The sequence below is a fragment of the Mustela lutreola genome, chromosome 2, assembly GCF_030435805.1.
Source record: "Mustela lutreola isolate mMusLut2 chromosome 2, mMusLut2.pri, whole genome shotgun sequence".
Lineage (NCBI taxonomy): Eukaryota > Metazoa > Chordata > Mammalia > Carnivora > Mustelidae > Mustela > Mustela lutreola.
The window spans coordinates 4121240-4140239 of record NC_081291.1 but is presented as its reverse complement, the minus strand read 5'-3'; the positions used below and the strand labels follow the sequence as shown (position 1 = coordinate 4140239).

Genomic DNA, 19000 nt, shown 5'->3' with positions numbered 1-19000 from the left:
TCTTTCAAGCTACCACACGGAGCTTGAAGGGAAAAGGTCCTGTGGCTTCAAGTTACCATGTGAGAGGTTAAGACGGGCGTGTGTGGAAGGGGCTCAGATTTCTTGCTTTTAACAGTGGCAGAAAGATAGTTTCTAATCTCTAATGCTTTGTTTTAGAAGGAGTGTGCGTTAGGAAGAGTAGGACAGAGAAGGTAGACGGGAGAGGGGAGGGAGGAGGGTTGTGGTGGTTAAGGGGGAAGACAGCACCTCTAAAGATTTTAGGGAGCTACTCTGACCCCCAACCAACTTGGCATAAACGCACTTCGAGGAATTATTAGTTGGCTTGCGTTGTGTATTTACCGTCCATCTGTGTTACACATTGCTTCCCCCTCTTGGATTTTAAATGTCTTGGTTGCCCTGACGTTGGGAATACTTTGCCCAGTTCATAGCCGTGAGCTAACAGCTTCTTAAAGTCCTGCTCTGTGTGGCCGTAGCGTTCTGACGTCTCCTGCGCTGTTTACCTAGAAGTCGTTGACGTTTTGGCAAGTCAGTGTGGAAGGTCGGGTCGTGTCCAAAGTTCGTTGGTGTTCTGCGGTTGATGCTTCCCAGGCTTTTAAGAAGGACTCTGTCCAGCAAATGGATGGTCCCTCCCACCCCTGCCCCAGGACAGCGGATGTGATGTAATACCCATTACCAGATTTCAGAGCGAGGGACCAACCTGCTGCGCTGGGTTCTGAGTGTTTTGAAATCTGTTTGCATCTTGTTGATAAGAACAGCATTTTGAGAGAATGCTCTGGTGGATCCCCAGTCCCCTGGCAGAGTGGCCAGCTCTGAGGTTGGGGGCTGCTGCTCTGGCGATTTGGGACGCCTAGAAGCTGCGGCTCCTAGATCCCACCCCTCAGCCTGAGAAGAAAGACCAGACTTCTGTGCGGCCCACCTTGTCCTGGACTGCACTCAAGTACTGTGCCAGGAAGAGAGCATGTGTGTGTGCAGGGGGGCAGGAGGGAGAAGTGGCTGTCCAACCACCCCCACAAAACGGACCCCCTTTCAGCACACCTTCTGTGTGAGCCAGGGCTGATCTGCTAGGGTTGCTCTCACATTCAACTTTCCCGTTGTTCATTCTTTTGCGAAAGAAAGAATCATAACACCCAAGGAAACATTCTTCCTATTCTGTTTCAGTTTTCCAGGTGGTAATTTCAAGACACATCAGCCTCTGCGGTCTCCTCTCCAGTGGGCCTTGACCAAGACATACCACTTAATTACATGTGTTTTTATCATTTGTCTTTTGGAGCTTCAGTCACTGTGAGGGGGCTGCTGCGTTTCTGCTAGCTTTTAGAAATCCCCGTGTTCAATTTCTGTTTTAGATATGAAAGTTGCTTCTTTCAGGATTTTGTAGAATTTTGAATTTTATTATGATCTTTTGAACCACTTTTAAACGGGTCAGCAAACTAATAAGACCTGCCATCACCGCCTGTTTTTATAAATAAAGTTTGATTGGCACACAGCCATACCCACCTGTTCCCCATAGCCGAGGCTGCTTTCCCTCTGTGACAGCAGAGTGAAGTAATTTGGATGGAGACATACAGCCCACAGAGTCAAAAATAGTTAGTAGCTGACCCTTTCTTTATAGAAAAAGTTTGCCAACCCGACTTAAAACAAGCAGTAGGAATTAATAATTCTTTAAACCTGAAACTTGTGGACAACCAGCAGGACAAAACTCTAAAATGTAATATTTGGCTGAATTTAAAATATTTTTTAAATTATATCCACATCAGTACTGTTTTCACAACTGTGGCGGTCCTTGTCTGTGGCCTTGTAATTCAGAGGCTGACTTGTGTGTGTTACGTGCGAAAGGTTGGGGCGAAGTTGCATCCGAAGAGTAGCTGGGAAACTGCTCGTGGTCATCTTAAAATGTGCAGATGTAGTTCTTATCAAAATACTGACTCAGAGCCAACCCTGAACGGGCTTCTAAAAATAACTGCTCTCCGGCTCTTCGGGGTTCAGCCCTGCGCTCCTGTCGTGCCTCTGGGACAGCACCGCCAGCAGGACATGGGGAACCTCCGCGTGTTTACAATAAAGAGGAGCCTCCCGAGAACTGTCCGCCCGGGCGGCTCTGAGCTGCTGGGTGGAGAGTGGCCAGGCAGAGACGGAATCTTCCATTCTTTCTCTGCTGCTAGGACAGCTCAGAAGTAAGAGAGCAAGCCGCGTTTGTTTCTCCTCGGCTTCCCGTTTCCAGGGAGATGGGCAGGCAGAGCTGCAGGCAGCAGCCGTGGCACTTCAGACAGAAATGGGGGTTTGAGCCTCTTTCAGGTCCCGTGTCTCTCACCGACCTCTAGCCCGTCTGCCCCTCAGCCTGCAGAGGCAGAGCAGGGAGCAGGCTGCACGGGCTGCCGTGCCTCGCTGCCCCTTTTCTCTTCAACTTTGTATTTCGAAAACATTCAGGTACTCAGAGAAGTTGAATGAATGGTATTGTGGACACTTGGGTGTCCCTCATCAGGCCTCACCAGTGACATCTTTGTCGTAAGTGCCAGAAGCGCACGACTCCAGGTGGCCCTCATCTGCTGTTTCTCCTCTGACTCCTCCTGTCGGCGGCTCCCGGGCTCTCTGTGGCCCCAGTGCTGCTGTCACTCCTAAGAAAATGATCGTGAAGTCAGAAGTGTCCTTTAGCGTATATAGTCCATTACCGTGTTGTCCGGTCACCAGAATGTTCTTTACAGCTGCGTCTTGAGCCATTTCTTGATCCACAGTGATCAGGAAGTCCTGCCGTCAGCTGTGGGACCACCGGCTTCCCTTTCAGCGAGGGGGCTCTGAACCAGCCAGTGGGCTGCCCTTCAGAGCTCGCGGCCCCCCTGCCCAGGCGATACTCCACAGGCCCCAGTGTTATTACTGAGTCCTGACTGAGGTAAAAGATTTGAAATCGGAAAAAAAATGAAGCTGTTAGCCCAGGTGTTTTGTTTTTGTTTTTGTTCAGTAGCAAAGCCACGTGGCGTTTTCTGTCCTTCCCTTCCAAGGCCCAAGTTGCATTTATAGCAGGCTGCGGATTCCCCCGTTCCCTGTTCCCGGTTAGAGAAAACGATGCACGGTTTGAACTCCAGTCCTGGTCCCAGAGCCCTGCTGACCGTGCGCCATTTCCCGTCCTTCCTTGCGCGTTCTCAGGCTTCCTCAAGAGGGCGCTCTTCGCGAACCGCTTGCATTTATGCATTTAGGGTTTTAGTGGCAAAGTGAAATTTTTTTCCCCCCTTAACTGCCTTGCATGGAAACGGTTTTGTGTTTTGTTTTGTTTCTTTTCTTTTTGATGTGAAGAGACTTCGAATCTTAGAAGGTGGTAGTTTCATTGACTGTGACGACTGTTTCTTCCGGATACTTTATCTTCCAAAAGCTTACTCGTCTGAGCAGGTGAGGTCTCACGTGCAGGGTGTTGTCTGTTTGTGAGAAGGACAGAAAGCCGTTGCAGAAATGCTGTAGAGCAGGAAGTAAGGCTTCCTGAAAGCGCTGTCACAGACCGTCTAGACCTCCTCTGGAAGCCTACTGTTGATGTAACAAGCCTCTCCTGTGTGCTCCTGTTTGTTTTTGGTTTTTTGTCAGCCATGTGAATTTCAGGATGATGTCAAAAGCGACCAAAATCTTGATGTCTGATTTTAACAAGCATGTTGAGGAACTACAGGTCCTGTCTTGGTTCTCTAGCGCTCACTTTTCTTGTCCAGCAAAGTCACTCGGACGCAGGTAGAGACTGCTGGGATGGCGTCCGTGTTTCTTTTTGGTCCTCTAGTTTGGACTGCATCTCGAGTTCGGCGCCACCAGCGCACTTGAACACTTGCACTCGAAAAGCAGGGGTTAAAAAAAGAAAATCCCCTGTGGTTCCAATTAGAGATGGGCCAATTAGGCCGTTTTCCATAGAGCTCTGGGTTTAATTTTTCTCTTATCAGGTTTTGGTGCATGGACCAACCTTCATGTCCTGAGTAGGTTGGAGGAACATCTTGAGAAGAAAGGCCTTTGTGCATGTGGATCTCCCCTGGATAGGAAGAATAGATTTTGGTGATTTTTTAGGTGTGTGGATGAGTTAACATTTTGTTTCTTTTGCCTTCCTCAGAATGTTTGAAAGTTCTCTTAAATCCTCTTTACAGAGTTCCTTTCATCCATCAGGCTCACCTTTAGGAACTAGCCCCCAAGCCCCATCTCAAGAGGTTTTAGTCACTTCACACTCAGAAGAAACACAGCCAGGTCTGTGGAAAGACAGGGCAGCCACGTAATGAAAAAAGCAGGAGAAATGGCTCCGTGTTGCTGACGGTGCCGAGCAGATCTGGGGACCGGAGCCTTTCTGTTCCAGGACACAGTCTTCTTAACCCTTCCTCAAGAAAGGAGTCGACCACAGGGCTCTGGGTCCACGGGATCCCCTCCAGAGTCCCGGGAACCACCTCGAAGGATGCTAGGGGTGTTGGACTTCCAAGGACAGACTTCCAGAACCAGCTTTCTCTTGCCCTGGCTGTTTTCTAAGTACACCCTTGCTGTGGCGTTCAGGGTGAACATGGGAGAATCCTAGGCCAAGGGGCTCCTTCTTCCAGCTGAACTCTCCGAGTGTCTGCCAGCTGGCTTGGTCACCACACATCAGCACTCACTGAGTGCCGAGAAAGCGTTGCCTTGATCTCAGGTTTAAGCAGAACAAGTGGAAAGCTGCGGGAAGCACTCTAGCAGAATGCAGAAGCGTGCGGACCCTCCGCGCCCTGTTTTGTAGCTGTGTGCTATTCCAGGCCTGCCTTCCCCACCTTAGTGGACAGAAATGGTGCTGAGGGCCAGCTTTCCCCATCAGTATTCTTGCCGAGATGGGTCCTTAACCCCTAGGGACAATCAGACATGATCGCCCCTGTCCCCCTCTGATAGAGCCTCTGCCCCCATTTTGGTCACCACGAGTGTTGTTCCTCACGCACAGCCCATAAGCACCGTAGCTCCATGCTGCCTGCTTTTCAGAAGGGGGCCCAGGCCTCCTGCAAAGTTAAACCGCAGCCAAATCCACGTTCATTTTCCGTTCTTCCATTCTGGAGGGCCAGTTTTGTGGAGCAGAACAACAGCACGTGCCAGCTTTCTTGGCTCGTCCTCCTAGGCAGGAGCTGCTGAAGTCTGAGCGTCTCCAGCCCTTTGACCCCTGCCCACCCCCGTCCCATGTTGTGGCCTGTATTTACATTGAAGGAAAATTGTCTTTTTTGCTCCCAGTCTTCTGCAGAGCAAAAAGACTTGTCGGATTCGGGAGAGGAGCCTCGGGGGGAGGCTGAGGCCCCCCACCATGGCACGGGTCACCCCGAGTCAGCTGGTGAGCATGCCCTAGAGCCTCCTGCCCCCGCTAGCGCTTCCGCCAGCACTCCTGAAGCCCAGCTTCTTCCTTTCCCGCGAGAACTGGCAGGGGTAAGTCCGCCTCCACCCGGCGCTCCACAGCCTGGGGGTCCCAACCCAGATCAGCCCCTTTCCCTTCGGGTTCCTCAGATCCAGACCCTAAATCACAAGCAGCTGATGATAACTGAAAAGGTGGTCACGATCTCTGCAGCTCCCTTTAATTCTTGCTGCCAGAAAGTCAGGACAGATGGAGTCCCCTTTTACACGGGGACTTTCTGAATGGGGGCATATGTACACCCATAGCAAGAAGCTAATCCTGTTTCCTGACAGAGACATGAGGGGTCGAAAGAGGGATTGAATAATGGGGTAGAACCTTCCAAACCAAATTCAACCCCCTCTCTGTCCTTCCGTGGTTCTTTGTCCTCTCCCTGAATTTGGGCGTTCAGGTTCAGGGTCTTAGAAACACCAGAAGCCCTGACTACCTTGATCTAGAGGAAAAGAAGCTGTCTCAGGCAGACTGCTTTGCGAGACCAATTGTGTTTGGACTGTGGTTAGGCTGTGAACTGCTTGTCTTCAATCAAAGCAGGAAGAAGAAAGGACTCTTCCTTTGAATCCAGAGGGAATCCCTTGAACCCTTTATCTTTGTATTGAGAAGGCTTTTGAAGATTATAGGTGGAGAAGATTGTGAACTCTCGAGAACAAGAAATGTCTTGAGTGTTTGGAGGTTGATAAAATGGGAAAGGTAAACATCATCCTACATTCAGGATTGAAAACCGTGTGGGGGCCTAAGCCCCCCATTCTCGTGGCAGGGAAAAATGGCTCCCAGGCAAGCAAGCAAGGGGCCCTGCTGTGCACACCAAGCACTGGGCAGCCATCCAAGGCGTCACAATCCCAGACATCAGTGATCCCCTGTGTTCTTAAGGAAATCATTAAAATTCAGTAACAGCCCCCAAACCCTGGGACACCCAGGAAGAAGTGAAGGTGAGGTTGGGGGCCAATTTTTACATTTTGGAGAGGAGTCAGTGTGTGGTGGGAAAAGAAGGAACCGTCTCTGCCACGTGCCAGGTAGGAGTGAGGGGGGCATACAAGTGGGATACTCGTGGCATAGAAGTGGGTTTGGGCCCAGTAAAGATTCCAGCCAGGAGGCACTCACACCAAAATGTCGTAGGGGCGCAGCCCTCATGAGAGCACTAGACTGACAGAGCAGGAATGAGGAGGTGATCGCTTTTTCAGTCCGGGGCCAGGCAGCTCCGGGAACCTTCTTCTGAGTCAGTATTATGAGTTACTGGGCCTTCAGCCTTTGCAGGCACAGGAAATCATGTTCTCAGTTCCCGGAAAACAGATGAACTTCAGGTGGATCTGCCCAAGAGGCTCAGGGCATTTTGCGGCTGCCTGGTTTGAACAGCACGCTCAGAGAGCAGCCTTGGACCGAAGGGGCTAAGGGCTTTCAGTTGCGAGTAGCAAACGGGTAGGTCACAGAGGTTGTGGCCCAGCAGCTGCTGCTCCAGAGGCACCTAGGGGGGTCTCACCTTCTGCTTGTGGCTCGGCCAGATGTGGATTTCTGAGGCCTAGCCAGTGGGACTTGACTTCTCGGTTCCTGTGGACTTTGAGTCAGAGGCTCTAATCCCAAGAAATTCAAACCATCCCCAGCCCTGCCCTGCAAAGTCAAGTGTTAACAGTCGGGAACCTCAGGATGGGTTGTGGGTCACTGTAGGAGGAAGTCAGGACTGGGGGGGGGAGCGGTTGATGACTGTACCAGCATAGCGGTAAAGGCCATGTGCACGACATACGCACGTGCTCTTTGCTTTTAACTCTTGTAACTGTAGGAGTCCCCAGTCCCGACAGTGCCACTGTCACATCATTTGGTGACAACTCTGAGCCAACCAGGGCTCGCTGCCTTGGGCTTTCAGTGCAAAAGACTCCAGCTTGTTGCCACTGACTCCCATTAACCGGCGTTCTTTAGTGTTTGGGTGTGTTCAAGGCAAAGTAAGTGTTTTCTTCGGTCAATTAGGGCAACTCAAGGCCAATGGAACCCGATCCCAGCTTCCTTTCGGGCTGCCGCATTTCTTTGGGTTGCCCGGACTGGTCGCTTTTGCAGCCAAACAGGTTGGGATCTCGCCCCTACCACAGTGGAATGCAGCGGAGCGCCCATCCTCACCCGGCCAGTCGCGCCCGCACGCTCACTCTGTTCTTTACTGCGGGATCCCCGGAGGGAACGTAAAGCTGGGGCTTCTCTTTAATAAATCGTGGCCCGCTGAACTGGTGCGGACAGAGGGCGCGCTCATCTTTCAGTCTCCCCAGACGCTGGCCGTCGAAGACTCAGTGCCGGGAACAAGCCTCTATATATCAGACCTCCTGGCTCTCAGAAGACAGCTTGGAGAAGACCAGACCGCATCCAGATGAAGCTCTCTGATCCAGAGAAAGCAGGCAGCTCTTAGTGCTTACTGCGAGCCTGGCTTAAGTCCCCTGGACTGAAGCTCAGAGCTTAAGCCCTGTGGAGCCTGAAATGTGTTTGTTAGACCCACCAGGAAGCTTAGACAGGTTCTGGCACCAGACCCCTGGCTGGACAGCTTCCCTCATCTTCCAGCTTCTGCTCGGGATTTGACCTGTGTTCTGCTCCCACCCAACATTCAGAGCTTTGGAGGCCACCGCTCTTTTTCTTTCCCGGTGTCTGCCTTTTTGGGCAGAACTTCTGAGCTGGTCATCTGGGAATGACCAGTGGTCCATTTGAAGACAGGGACAAGTCAGCAGGCTCCTCCCGTGGTTGATTTTTCGTCCCGGGCATCCATTTTCCTGCAGCCACAGACGGCGGGCTTTATAACTGGTCAGTCCATATCGAGATCACTGAGGCCCAGGCAGACCAAACGGGGGTCTGGCGTGGTCTTGTTTTCTGGTCTTGTCTGGGAAGTCAGGAAGGCCCCAGGTGCTGTTCATTCCTGCTCACTGTCCCTGTGTGTGTCCCTGTGTGTCAGCTTCTGAGACACAGCGTCCAGCTCCATTCCTCCCCCCTGGACTGGCCTGGCACCTTGGTCCTCCTTGAGGCCGCACCATGCGGGCCATGTTCTTCCAGGGTTTGGGAGGGAGGGGCGGAATCCTTGAGAAGTGGTAACGATGGTCAGTTTTCAGTTTCATTCTCTGCGAAGAACTGAAGTGGCCCACATCGGCCATTCCAGGCCCCCATTCTGGGTTAGATGTTACCATCTCTTTCATACTGGGCAAGGATGTGCACACCCCACAACATCAGCCGCTCCCCCGTGGTTCCCGTGGCTCTGAGGAGAGTGGGCTGCTACTCCTGCCGTTCTCCCCCGCCCCCCGCCCCAGCCGCCGCCAGCGTGGGGCTTTGCATCTTCTGTAAGCCCACTCTGCTCATTCATGCTGCCTCACACCGGGAAGTGCATGAACAGACTCTCCTTGGGCTGCTTTCTTTGTTGCCTCCTTATGTAAAAGTTGGTTTGGAACATGTTCGTCATGGTGTCCCAAGCGGGCGCTGACCCCAGTGTCACCTGGGTATCGTCCCAAAGCCCTAATCTTCACAGAGGTGGGTTCTCGTGTGGGAGGAGGCAGAGGCAGAAATGGGGCTTTGACACCTGCTTCCGTGCTGGTTCCTCCGCAGAGAGGAATCCCGGAAGCCTGCTCTCAGAGTCCGCTTCACATGAGAGGCCGTGGCCGTGGCTTTGGATGCAGACTTGCAGGCTCTGAGGGTTGGCGGCTACAGGGCGCACCCCGTGTGTATCCAGGCATTGTTCTCAGCTGACCCCGGAGTGGCTTTCTCTCTCGCTTGGGGTGAGGGGTGGCCCCCGACCACCAGGCTGCTGGGTTTGCACAGAGCGTGTGTGGAGCCAGCATTGGCCTCGATTGGGGCCGGGGTGACGTAAAGGGGAGTTGCTTCACCCCAGACCTTTCCCTGTTGGGGGAAAAGACAGCATAAGACACTAAGACAGCGAGCACAGACCTTCAGTGCAGTGCGGGGGATGGGAGGTGCAGACATCAGACTTCTCACGCCGGCCACTATTGAGGATTTCTGAAAGAGTCGGTGTATCCACAGGCAAGCAGAAATGATTTCTCATACATTCTGTCTCCTTGCTTCTTTGGGCTAGCTCCTTTTGAGGAAAGTTGCTGGCATCAGTTTCCTCACTGCTTCTGAGTTAGCTAGTTCAGACCGCACAGGAGATTCCAGCAGCTTCTGGAAGGTTCTCCCTGGTGGTGCAATTTCCTGTGTTGTCCTCCCCTGGCCTTGGCCTCTTAGCCTTTCCGGGACCAAGAGGCCAGTCACACACATGCCTCTTAGAAGAGATTTAGAGTGTGGGTTTGAGGGTCTCCTGGATTGAATCTTGTCTGGCCAGGCACTTTCCTTCTCCAGGTCACTGAAGGAGCTATGGGCCACTCGGGCTCCATTTGTACAGTGAATACATGCCGATCATCTCTGTGCACAGCCTCCTGGGGGTTGTGCGCCTGAGCTGTGAGCAGAGCAGCCAGATGGACACGGTAGATCGTTTCCAGCTGGTACACAGAACAGGCTAGCGAGGCCTGAGGGAGGCTGGGCAGTGAGGTGAAAGGAGCAGCTTCCACTCGCCGGTGGTAGGGCAGTGAGGGAGCACGGGTTCACCCTGGTGGAGACTGGGAAGGGCCTTGGCGAGGCCAGAAGTGCGCTCCCGGCCTTGGGGGTGGCACACACGGAAAGGACGTGGAGGCAGGAGCAGTGCTGGCGTGTTCAGAAGCCAGGAGGGAGACAGGCTGCGGCGGACACAGACAGCAAGGGACCCAGAGGCCTCAGCTGCTGGTCTGGGCCCACTTGCAGGGAGGGACCCCTAGCACTCATCAAGTTCTAAAAGAAACTCAGATTCCTGGAAGATTTGGGGTGTTGTTGGCATAGATAAGAAAGTTACGTGCCCGTAAGAGCTCCAAAGTATACAGAGCTAAAACGGACAGAACTGAAGGGAGAAGAAACAATTGGGTCATAACCTTGGAGAGCTCAGCACCGTACTTCGGTAGTCAGTAGAGCATCGGGACTGAAGGTGGAGAAGAGAGAGGGCCTGGACAGCACTCTAATCTCAGCTGGCCTAGTGAGCCATCTGCCCTGGGGAACACCAAGGGCACTGTGCTGCAGAGCGCCCGGACATCCTGAAGTCAACAGACCATTCGCTCGACCACAAAACAAGTTTTGATAAACTTAAACTGACTGAAATCATGCCAGGTCTTTTCCAACCACAGTGGAATGAAATCAGAAATCTGTAGATTTCTGGAAATCCACACACACGGAAATGAGCCCTGCTAGCCAGCAGGGCAAAGCGAAGGTAGGTGTGGCAGTGTCTTGGGGTTGAGGGGGGGGAGGCGTACCCTTTTTGGCAGGTGAGGAAACAGGAAGCTAGAGTCTAGCGAGCTTTCAGGGCCACTGTTCCATGTGTAACACGGGGACCCATGCCTTAGCGGCATCTCTGAGGCCCACAGAGGGCTGCGATTTGTGTCCCTTTGCTGAACAAATTCCAGGTGAGCTCCTGCTGTGGGCTGGGCCCAGTGCCCTCTTGGAACTCGAGCTATTGGGGACCCTGGCTCAGGTGACGCTCATCAGAGGGAGAGGTGCAGGGGGCAGGACTGAGGGGTTCTCATGTGAGAAGCCAGGGAAGAGCGAGCAGAGTGAAAAGTCAGCTGACGAGGGAGTGGTGTCTACAAGGCCATTTCAGGATCCCAGAGGTCGCTGTCGAAGTGGCAGATCCCACGGGATCCAAGAGGCTGTCACTTGTGGGACTGGGATCTTACTGAATGACAGGAGAGAGGCCAGTAGCCATGGGACCGGAGCTGGGAGTGGGCCCAGCCACTGTGAAGGAATAGGAAGGGGGTGCCAGATGACTGCACCTCAGGGATGGCCCCCAAGGAAGGGGCCAGTCCCGAGAGAAAAGGCCTGCTGTGGCTTGGTTCTGTGTTACTGGATTCCACCCCAGGCCTGGACCCAGGGAAAGGAAAGCGCAGCCAGAGTATGGGTCTCGGCATCACCGCCAACACTTAGTCCTGGGCTCGGGACCGTCTTAACACCCACCTGGGTCGCCCACCCTGATCCCTCATCTGGATTCCTGGGGACATGACTCCGTATCCTGACTTCCCAGGGGCATAACATCCAGCAGAAGTGAGCTTGCTGGGAGAGCCCCACCCCCCACCCCGCGGCAGTCCACGTGTCCACCTTGGCTGGGTGTCGGGTCAGATGGAAGGCTGCCTCACCTGCTTACCTCCCCTGCGGCGGAGGTGCTGGCACCCCCGTTTCCCAAGGAAGGAAACAGAAGCCTGTGTGAGCGAAATGATTGACCCGAGGTGTACCTTCAGGTGTCAGAGCTGGGCCTGCCAGGGGCTTGAGCACCTTTGTGCTCTGTCTCATGGTCCCGTCACCGGTCAGTGCCCAGCTGGGGCGCAGCAGTACCTTCACAGTCGCCCCGAGGAGGGTTGGCCCCTGTTCTGTTAGGAGGGATTTGCGTCCCAGATGCTCTGCCGGACGGCCTCCTCGCAGCCTTCTGATCCCCCCCTGGCAGGCGTGGGGGCAGCAGGCCTCACCCTTTCATGGAGGCTTGCATTTCCGACTCAGACCCAAGTTGTTGGCCCACTTTGGAGGAGAGTTCAGGTTGAGATCCATTTCTCTCCCTGTCTCTAAGGTCGGGGTCCACAGACTCTGGGCCTCTGTCTGCAAACTAAGATGGTGGCATATGCACGTGTCCCTTCACGGAGACCGTGCCGCCAGGGCTCTCGCCGTGCCCACAGCCCGTTACTGACCGGGCATTCACTGCATTTCCACCCCACCCTGCAGCTCACAGAGCACATTCCCACGCGTGCCTCTAACCCCAACCGCTCCTTGAGGCAGGTGGTCCTCCTTTGGCTAAACTTGACCCCTAGGGACTTTTCTGAAAATAAGAAAATTGGCTCCTCTGCTTGTGCTCACACAAGTGGCCCAGGAGGAGTGGGGTTCACCCCTTGACGTCTGCTTCTGGCTGCTGAGTTATGAAAAGTTGCAAGTCTGTGAGGGACTGGATATGCTCTAGGGGTGGGAGCGGGGCTCATCTCAAGGCTTCTCCATGGCTCGTTGTTCACACTCTAAAGCTAAAGGTTGTTAAGGAGGATATTCTTCGGCCGCCTTCTGTCTTCGCTTGTGATTTCTCGGTAGGTCGTGTGGTGTGCCGAGTTGTTATGTTGGACAATTGCATTCTGAACACTTTGCAGCAGACTTAGGTCCGCAGCATCAGAGTCCTCTGTCGCTCTGGAAGTACTGGTCTACCTTGGAGCAGGTTCCGCAGTGTAGGCCGGGCCGGGCCAGGCCAGGGAAGGGGAAGTGCTGCGATCGGTGTTAGGCCACCATTTTACACAGTCCTGCTGCCCTCCAGAGTGGAGCAGGTCGCACCAGCTCTTGGCAGAATGAATTTCAGCCAGATGATGTTTCGCTGTGCTTGATTTGGGGGGTGGCACACAGTCAGCTGTGACCTGTGCAGAGAGAGAGAAACTAGTCTTCGTGCAGTATACACCTTCTCAGCCTTTAGGAGGACTCCTCAGCCCATGGCCTGGTGAGGCAGACACAGGGCTCCTGGGAGGGTTTTTGAGCGTTAGGTTGGAAGTCTGTCCACGTTCTGGATGCCTGAGCTCAGGGAGTTGGCCCTGAGGGCTGTGTTTCAGGATCCGTTCACGACAGAACTCAAGCTGCCAGGTGCTGGGCAGCCAGGCCCTCGCTCACCGCCCTGCCGTGTGCTCTCATTTCAGAGGCCAGCCGGAGGCTCCAGCCCCGAAGGTGGAGAAGGTGAGGAAATCTCTAAAACGTCTCGTTCTCCTTGGTTGTAAAAGTGGAAGCAGCCTGATTTTTCTCCTCCTCCTCCTCTTCCACAGATTCCGACCGAGAAGATGGAAATTACTGCCCTCCCGTCAAGCGAGAAAGGACGTCCTCTTCAACCCAGTTCCCGCCCTCGCAGTCAGGTAACCGCGGCAGCGCGGTGCCCGTCGGGCGCGTCCGAGCTCAGGAGCCCGCCGCCCCCAGCCATGCCTCACGCTCGCGCCGCTCTCGTGCCCACGTCCAGTTAGAATCGGCCTGAGACTCGGTCTCTGTCAGGAATGAAGCTGGAGGTGCCCCCCTCTGGAACCAGTGACACTCGACAGAGGGTCGTGAGGTCGTGGACTAAAAGAAGATGCACCAAGAAAGGGTTCCTCTGAAATAGAGGAAAAGGACTGTCCGTCCTGTTGGGGGCTCTGGGCATTAATCACTTGTCCGCCTTCCCAGGTTTGTGGCCATGTCTCTAGACTAAAGGTGTAGGAAGTGGGAAGCAGAGTGTCCTCCTGACCCTCCAGCCATGGGCCCAGAGCTTGGCCGCCTGGTTGAGATGCACAGACACATACACATACACAGTACATATCGAACCAAGTGGCCCCAGAACTCTCTTTGGTGATGGGGCGCTGTGAGCTCCCAGAGGAGGAGGGCTTGATGGAACTTCTGCTCCCTGATCGCTCGTATTCCTTTCCGATCACTGTGCCCTGCTGAGCCGCATCCTGTGGTAGACGGTGCAGCGGAGAAGAATGGTGATGTGTGCTATGGCCAGAGGCTACGGGGCAGAGGACGGCCAAGCCTCTCCCTTCTGCTCCAGCGCACTGGCGGGGGGAATAGTCAGCTCTTAGTCCCTGGGGGTGGGGACAGGAGCTGCTATCTTGAAAGGCGTGGTCTGTGTCTGCACTCTGATTCTGCTTAGCTGTGTTCTCTCTACCCAGTTAGTTCTTCAGCTCTGAGGCCCATTGCATTATTGCCTGGCCCGCACCCAGGGAAGCAGTGGATAAGTGTAAAATAAGGTCCCAAACAGGTGAGGGAACAGGAGCGCAGCCAACGAGCACAGCCAACCAGCGAGCCTTCGGCAGGTGACAGAGAGCCGGGCCTGAGGCTTGGTACATCCGGTTCATTCTGCTTCTCTCCTGGCTGCTCCCACTGGGGCCTGTAGTACCAAGGAAAGCCAGGGTCGTGAGGACAAGACAGGCGGCCACAGTAGACCACAGCATCTAAAGGCCCAATTCGTAATGCTGAGCTCCCCACAGTCTGGCTTGGAGATGGAGCCTTCAGGTGGGAGAGGTGATCGGGTGCCTGTGTGCCCTGCCTACTCACACTGTTTTTCCTCTTGTTCCCTTCCCTGCCCGCACCTCCTTGTCGACAGTATCAAAAAACAATGTTTTTATGCCATCAACCTTCTGCGAGCCATCTGCAGGCAATTCTGACTCAGAACCAGGTGAGCCCTCATGTCCCTTTGCCTTTTACTACCAGTCACTGGGGGTTTTCCTGGGATGAAAAGTAGTTGATACTGTAAAATAAGATCTTAAAAAGGAATGGGCAATTTAAAAACCGGATTCTTTTTCAGTTCCTAAATGTTTTCCCAAATCTTCAGCTCATAGATTTGGAATCCAGCATGAGGCAGGCTTCATAAGACCTTAATTTTTTTTGTTTCTGCAGGAGGGCCTGGTCACAAGAAGTCTTTAAGGTGTTGATTGGGTTTTTTTTTTTTGTTCTTTGGTTTTTGTTCGTTTGTTTTTTCAAAAACAAAAAGCAACTATAAAGAGGTATATTACTCGTTTTTCAAAATTATACATAAGTAATACATTCATACCGCTTTTTTGAAAAGGCAAGTGGGAAATACGTAGAGTAAAACAATCTGCCTGCCCTGCCCCTTTCTCTCTCTCACCCCAAGGTAACTGCTGTGAGGTCGATGGAATTTTCCAGACCCTTTCCTGTGCATTAGAATCTCACATTAATCCATATTGCTTAGACCTGTTCAGATAAATATGTAAGCATATTTAATGACAGCTTTAAACCTCAAAGGAAAGTAGCTTGCTCCCCTCTGAAGACTATGGAACCTTCCTTTTTTGGTCTTTCGCTAGAGATCCAGCTCCCAAGATTTCCTGAAAGTTTCTCCCACGTGGCTGAAATTCCTCATAAAAGATTTAATGAGCAAGTTCAACTACCCGAATTCTCTAACCCAACCTGCCTTATATAAATTCATTGCCGACTTCAAAAGCATTGCAAGATAAGTCATACTCTGCCGTGAGGGTGATGCTTTTATAACTTAGGGGGCTGATTCAATAGCACCATTTCAAACAATAGACTTTATTTTGACTCTGAAAACAGACTGTTTTGAGCTGAACCCCTCATCGGGTCCTGAGAAGGAGTTTGGTTTGTCAGTCTTTGGGAACCTGGGGAGTGCTGGCTTAGCATGTAGCGCTGTGAGCTGGAGGGGCGGTGTTAGCCGACATGATCCTGTTCCGGTCTAGGGGACCAGGCCCCGCGTCTAGAGGTGCGTCTAGGTCACCTCGTGCCGTCCATTTCCATTCCAGATCTCGCCATCATCAGCTCTGAGATCTGTGAGTGACGGCCTCCCTCCCTTCTCTTGCCCCACAAAACCTTGACCCTGCAGCACTGAGAGCAAGGCCGCCCTGAGAAGACGGGGGTTCCCAGGCCTGCTGCGAGGGGCCGACGCAGCCTCACTTCCTGGTCCCTGAGGCAGGCTGGAGTCCTATCAGTCCTCTTCTGTCCTTGCCTGCCTCCCTTTGTTTTTCAGCTTTAATTTTTTTTTTTTTTTTTGCGGGGGGAGGGATTTTTAACTGACAAAAGAATTTTGTAAGGTGTTTCCTATCCCTTTGCACATTCGATTTTCCCCAGTCGTCCCAATGATGTCCGCCTTCATAGCAGAGAGGTCCGAATCATATACCCCATATCTCGCCTTCCGTCTGGAATACTTCCTCATTCTTTGCTTGATGTTTATGGCCTTGAAGATTACAGGCCAGGAATTTTGGAGTTTTTCTGTCTGGGTTTGTCCAGTGATTCCTGGTGGTTCCGCCCAGGTAGTGCCTTTGGGGCTAGAACTCCTCAGAAGTGAAGCTGCGTTCGCGCTGTCCCGTCCTGGGTGGTGCGTGGAGCTGGCCTGTCCTGGTACCTGTGGGGCTGATTTCACTCTCTGGGTTGGAGAGGGCTCTGTCCGTTTCTCCACTGTGAGATCATCCCCTTGTGTTCTGGAGAGACTCTGAGATGCCACGAAAGCCCAGTCCTCTCACTGCTGCCCACTGTCCGCCTCCACCGGTGCGGGATTAGTCATTACCCTGACGATTGACCGCCCAAGGGGCTGGGGGGGCTCCACCTTCCCTGTTACTAGTGCACTTAATTGGAGTTCTGCAAGAGAGCGGTCCTTCCTGCCCACTTAGCCCCTTGTTACGGCTGCACAGCAAGATGGATACGTGGATTCCTGCTTTAGTCGGCAGCTTCTGTTCTGTCCTTACTAGCACAGAATTTCTTTTTTAATTGTCCCAGATTTGGCTTGCGGGAGTCCTACGAAGCAGGTTCCTGTGTCCTTTTGCCACAGCTCATTATTCTTTGAAGCACTTTTTTCTGTCCTAACAAGAGGCTCCAGGTTCATCATCAGCCCTCACGGGTCCTTCTCAGTGGAGCGCTGTCTCCAGAACCAAAGATCTGCGTGCTCACCGCCGCCGGGCTCTCATGGCGCTTGGGCCCCCTTTGTGCCCAGAGACAGGGACACACCCCCCTGTACATATGCGCACACCTGTACTCTGTCTGTATCTGTCTGCATGTGTGGATACCCCTAGGTTCACGTGTGCTTCTAGTCCAGCACCAACGGGGTTCACCTGAGGCTCCCTGCTTCATACTTCTGCCTCTCTTTGAGAGACACCTGGCTCTCTCTGTCTGCAGTACCTGTCCCCGTCGCTCTTAGCCCCCTCCCCACACCCCGCACATGCCAAGCACCCCCTCCACCTGCCCTGGTGCCCCCCTGCCCCTGCCCAGCCTCCACCGGGCTGTCTCCTCTTAAAGTCTTTTCAGCCTCTGGCATATGCCAAGTTGAAGTTCCTCTGGGGATGAGCATTGCTTTCCCCACACGTCACTTGGGGCCTTTCCCAAGGCAGGGCAGAAAGCACCCTCAAAGGAGCCCGCTTGCTTCAGGCATAATTAGGAGGGGCATGGAGGCTGCTTTAGAGGGAACCATCTCTTACCCCAGTGAGCTCACAGTGGGGCACTTGTGTGCCCTCAAGATGCAGGCACGAGGGGTGCCTGGGTGGCTCAGTGGGTTAAGCCTCTGCCTGAGATCAGGTCATGATCTCAGGGCTCAGGGATTGAGCCCCGCATTGGGCGCTCTGCTCAGCGGGGAGCCTGCCACCACCACCACCACCCCGCCTGCCTCTCTGCCTGCTTGTGAGCTCGCTCTCTCTGTCTCTCTGTCAAATAAATAAAATCTTATTTAAAAAAAAAAAGGCGTAGGCGCAGTCGCTCATTCACCCCAGTGACCCTGTCCTATGTGCTAGGGCTCTGGCCATCAGCAACAGCTTTTCACTGCACCCTGGCCTGTGCTGTAGGCAAAGTGAGTTTTTCGAGGTCAAGAAAAGAGAGCGTGTCTATGTTGGTGAAGATGTGGACTGCGGGCAGGCCAAGGCTTGGCTGCCCTGTGAGCACGCCTCCCTGCTGCCTTGGGCTCCTTCTGTCCCCGGTCCTCAGTTGCCATGACAGGTGTGGCACGCCTTGTCTGTCTTGTCCGTCATCTGTTCCCAGCGGCGTGCTGCGTGATCTCTCGTGCGTCTGTGGGGTGGGCCAGGTGCCAGGCCCTGTGCTAGGGGATGGGGGGTAGTGGTCAACCAGGCCTGCGCCCTGGCTGGCCAGCCTCAGCTGGCTGCAAGGGTCAGTGGCTGCTAGTTTTTCTCCACACAGGGTGGGAAGGTGGAGAGCGATTGGTCATTGCGACTCGCGTAAGCACTGCAAACCCAGCTGTAAGGTCTTTCAAAAATTATCTCAATTGTGAATTTCATCTCCAATTTTTTTAATGCTTGTAAATTGCCAGTCATCTTCTGAATAGTCCTGAGCTTTGGAAATGGGATTCACTATTTCTCTCCTAAAAGGGAACATCTGGCAGCATGTCTTCCCCTGCATCTGCGGCGTCTTATTCTCCTGAGTGTGGTTTGTATGACCCCTCTCTTATGGGAGAGACCCCAACTCCACTAACGCAGGCTCTTGGCAGCCTGGTGGACTCCGCTCCCTCATACTAACTAGCAGTGAGAGCTTTTGTAATTCTGTTTTGGCCCAGGGAGAACAGTTTGGCCGACCAACGTGCAGACAGCAGGAAGGAGGCTTTCCTGCTTCATTGAGAATTCTGATTTGACTTTGTTTTATGCCTCCGAGTTTGGTCTGATAAGGCATTCGTGTTGTTTCGGTGTGCAGCTGGGTGGTTTTTAGAGTATCCAGAGTTGTGTATGTCCACCATCATCAATTTTAGAACATTCTGTCACCCCAAAGAGAAACCCATCCCCATGAGCAGTTACTCAGCACCCCCTCCCCCAGCCCCTGGCAACCGAGAATCCACTTTCCGTCTGCAAGGGTTTGCCTGTTCTGGGTGTTTCATGTAAACAGAGTCGCGTACTGTGTGATCTTCTAAGACCTCCTCCCATTCGTTTTGTCTCTCTTCCAACGATGTTTTGTGGTTTTTGTTTGCTAAATTGATTCCCAAGTACTGTTCTCTTTGGTGCTATTATAAATGGAGTAACATGTTCTCATAACTTCATTTTGGACTGTTCATTGCTCACACAGAGATACAATTGATATTTGTGTATTGATCTTGTTTCCTGCACCCTGACAAGGGTGTTTTCTGATGAGTTGGACCTTAGCACAAAAGTGAGGCTTCCTCTGGTGGTCCCGGGTGTGGCCGTC

The 19000-nt window shown here is 53.1% G+C and overlaps 1 protein-coding gene across 9 annotated transcripts in view; it reads left to right on the top strand.

Moving 5' to 3' along the window:
* Positions 1-19000, top strand: part of RANBP3 (RAN binding protein 3) — a 52725-nt gene that overhangs the window by 19194 nt on the left and 14531 nt on the right. For 3 of the 9 annotated variants that reach the window (XM_059159632.1, XM_059159629.1, XM_059159628.1), the window contains exons 3-6: positions 5188-5376; positions 13036-13072; positions 13159-13245; positions 14463-14534. In XM_059159632.1, coding sequence (XP_059015615.1) covers positions 5188-5376; positions 13036-13072; positions 13159-13245; positions 14463-14534 — 385 coding nt within the window. Of the gene's footprint in view, positions 1-5187; positions 5377-5927; positions 6047-13035; positions 13073-13158; positions 13246-14462; positions 14535-19000 lie in introns of those variants that run through there. The other 6 variants (XM_059159631.1, XM_059159630.1, XM_059159636.1 and 3 more) reach the window with 4 other exon arrangements.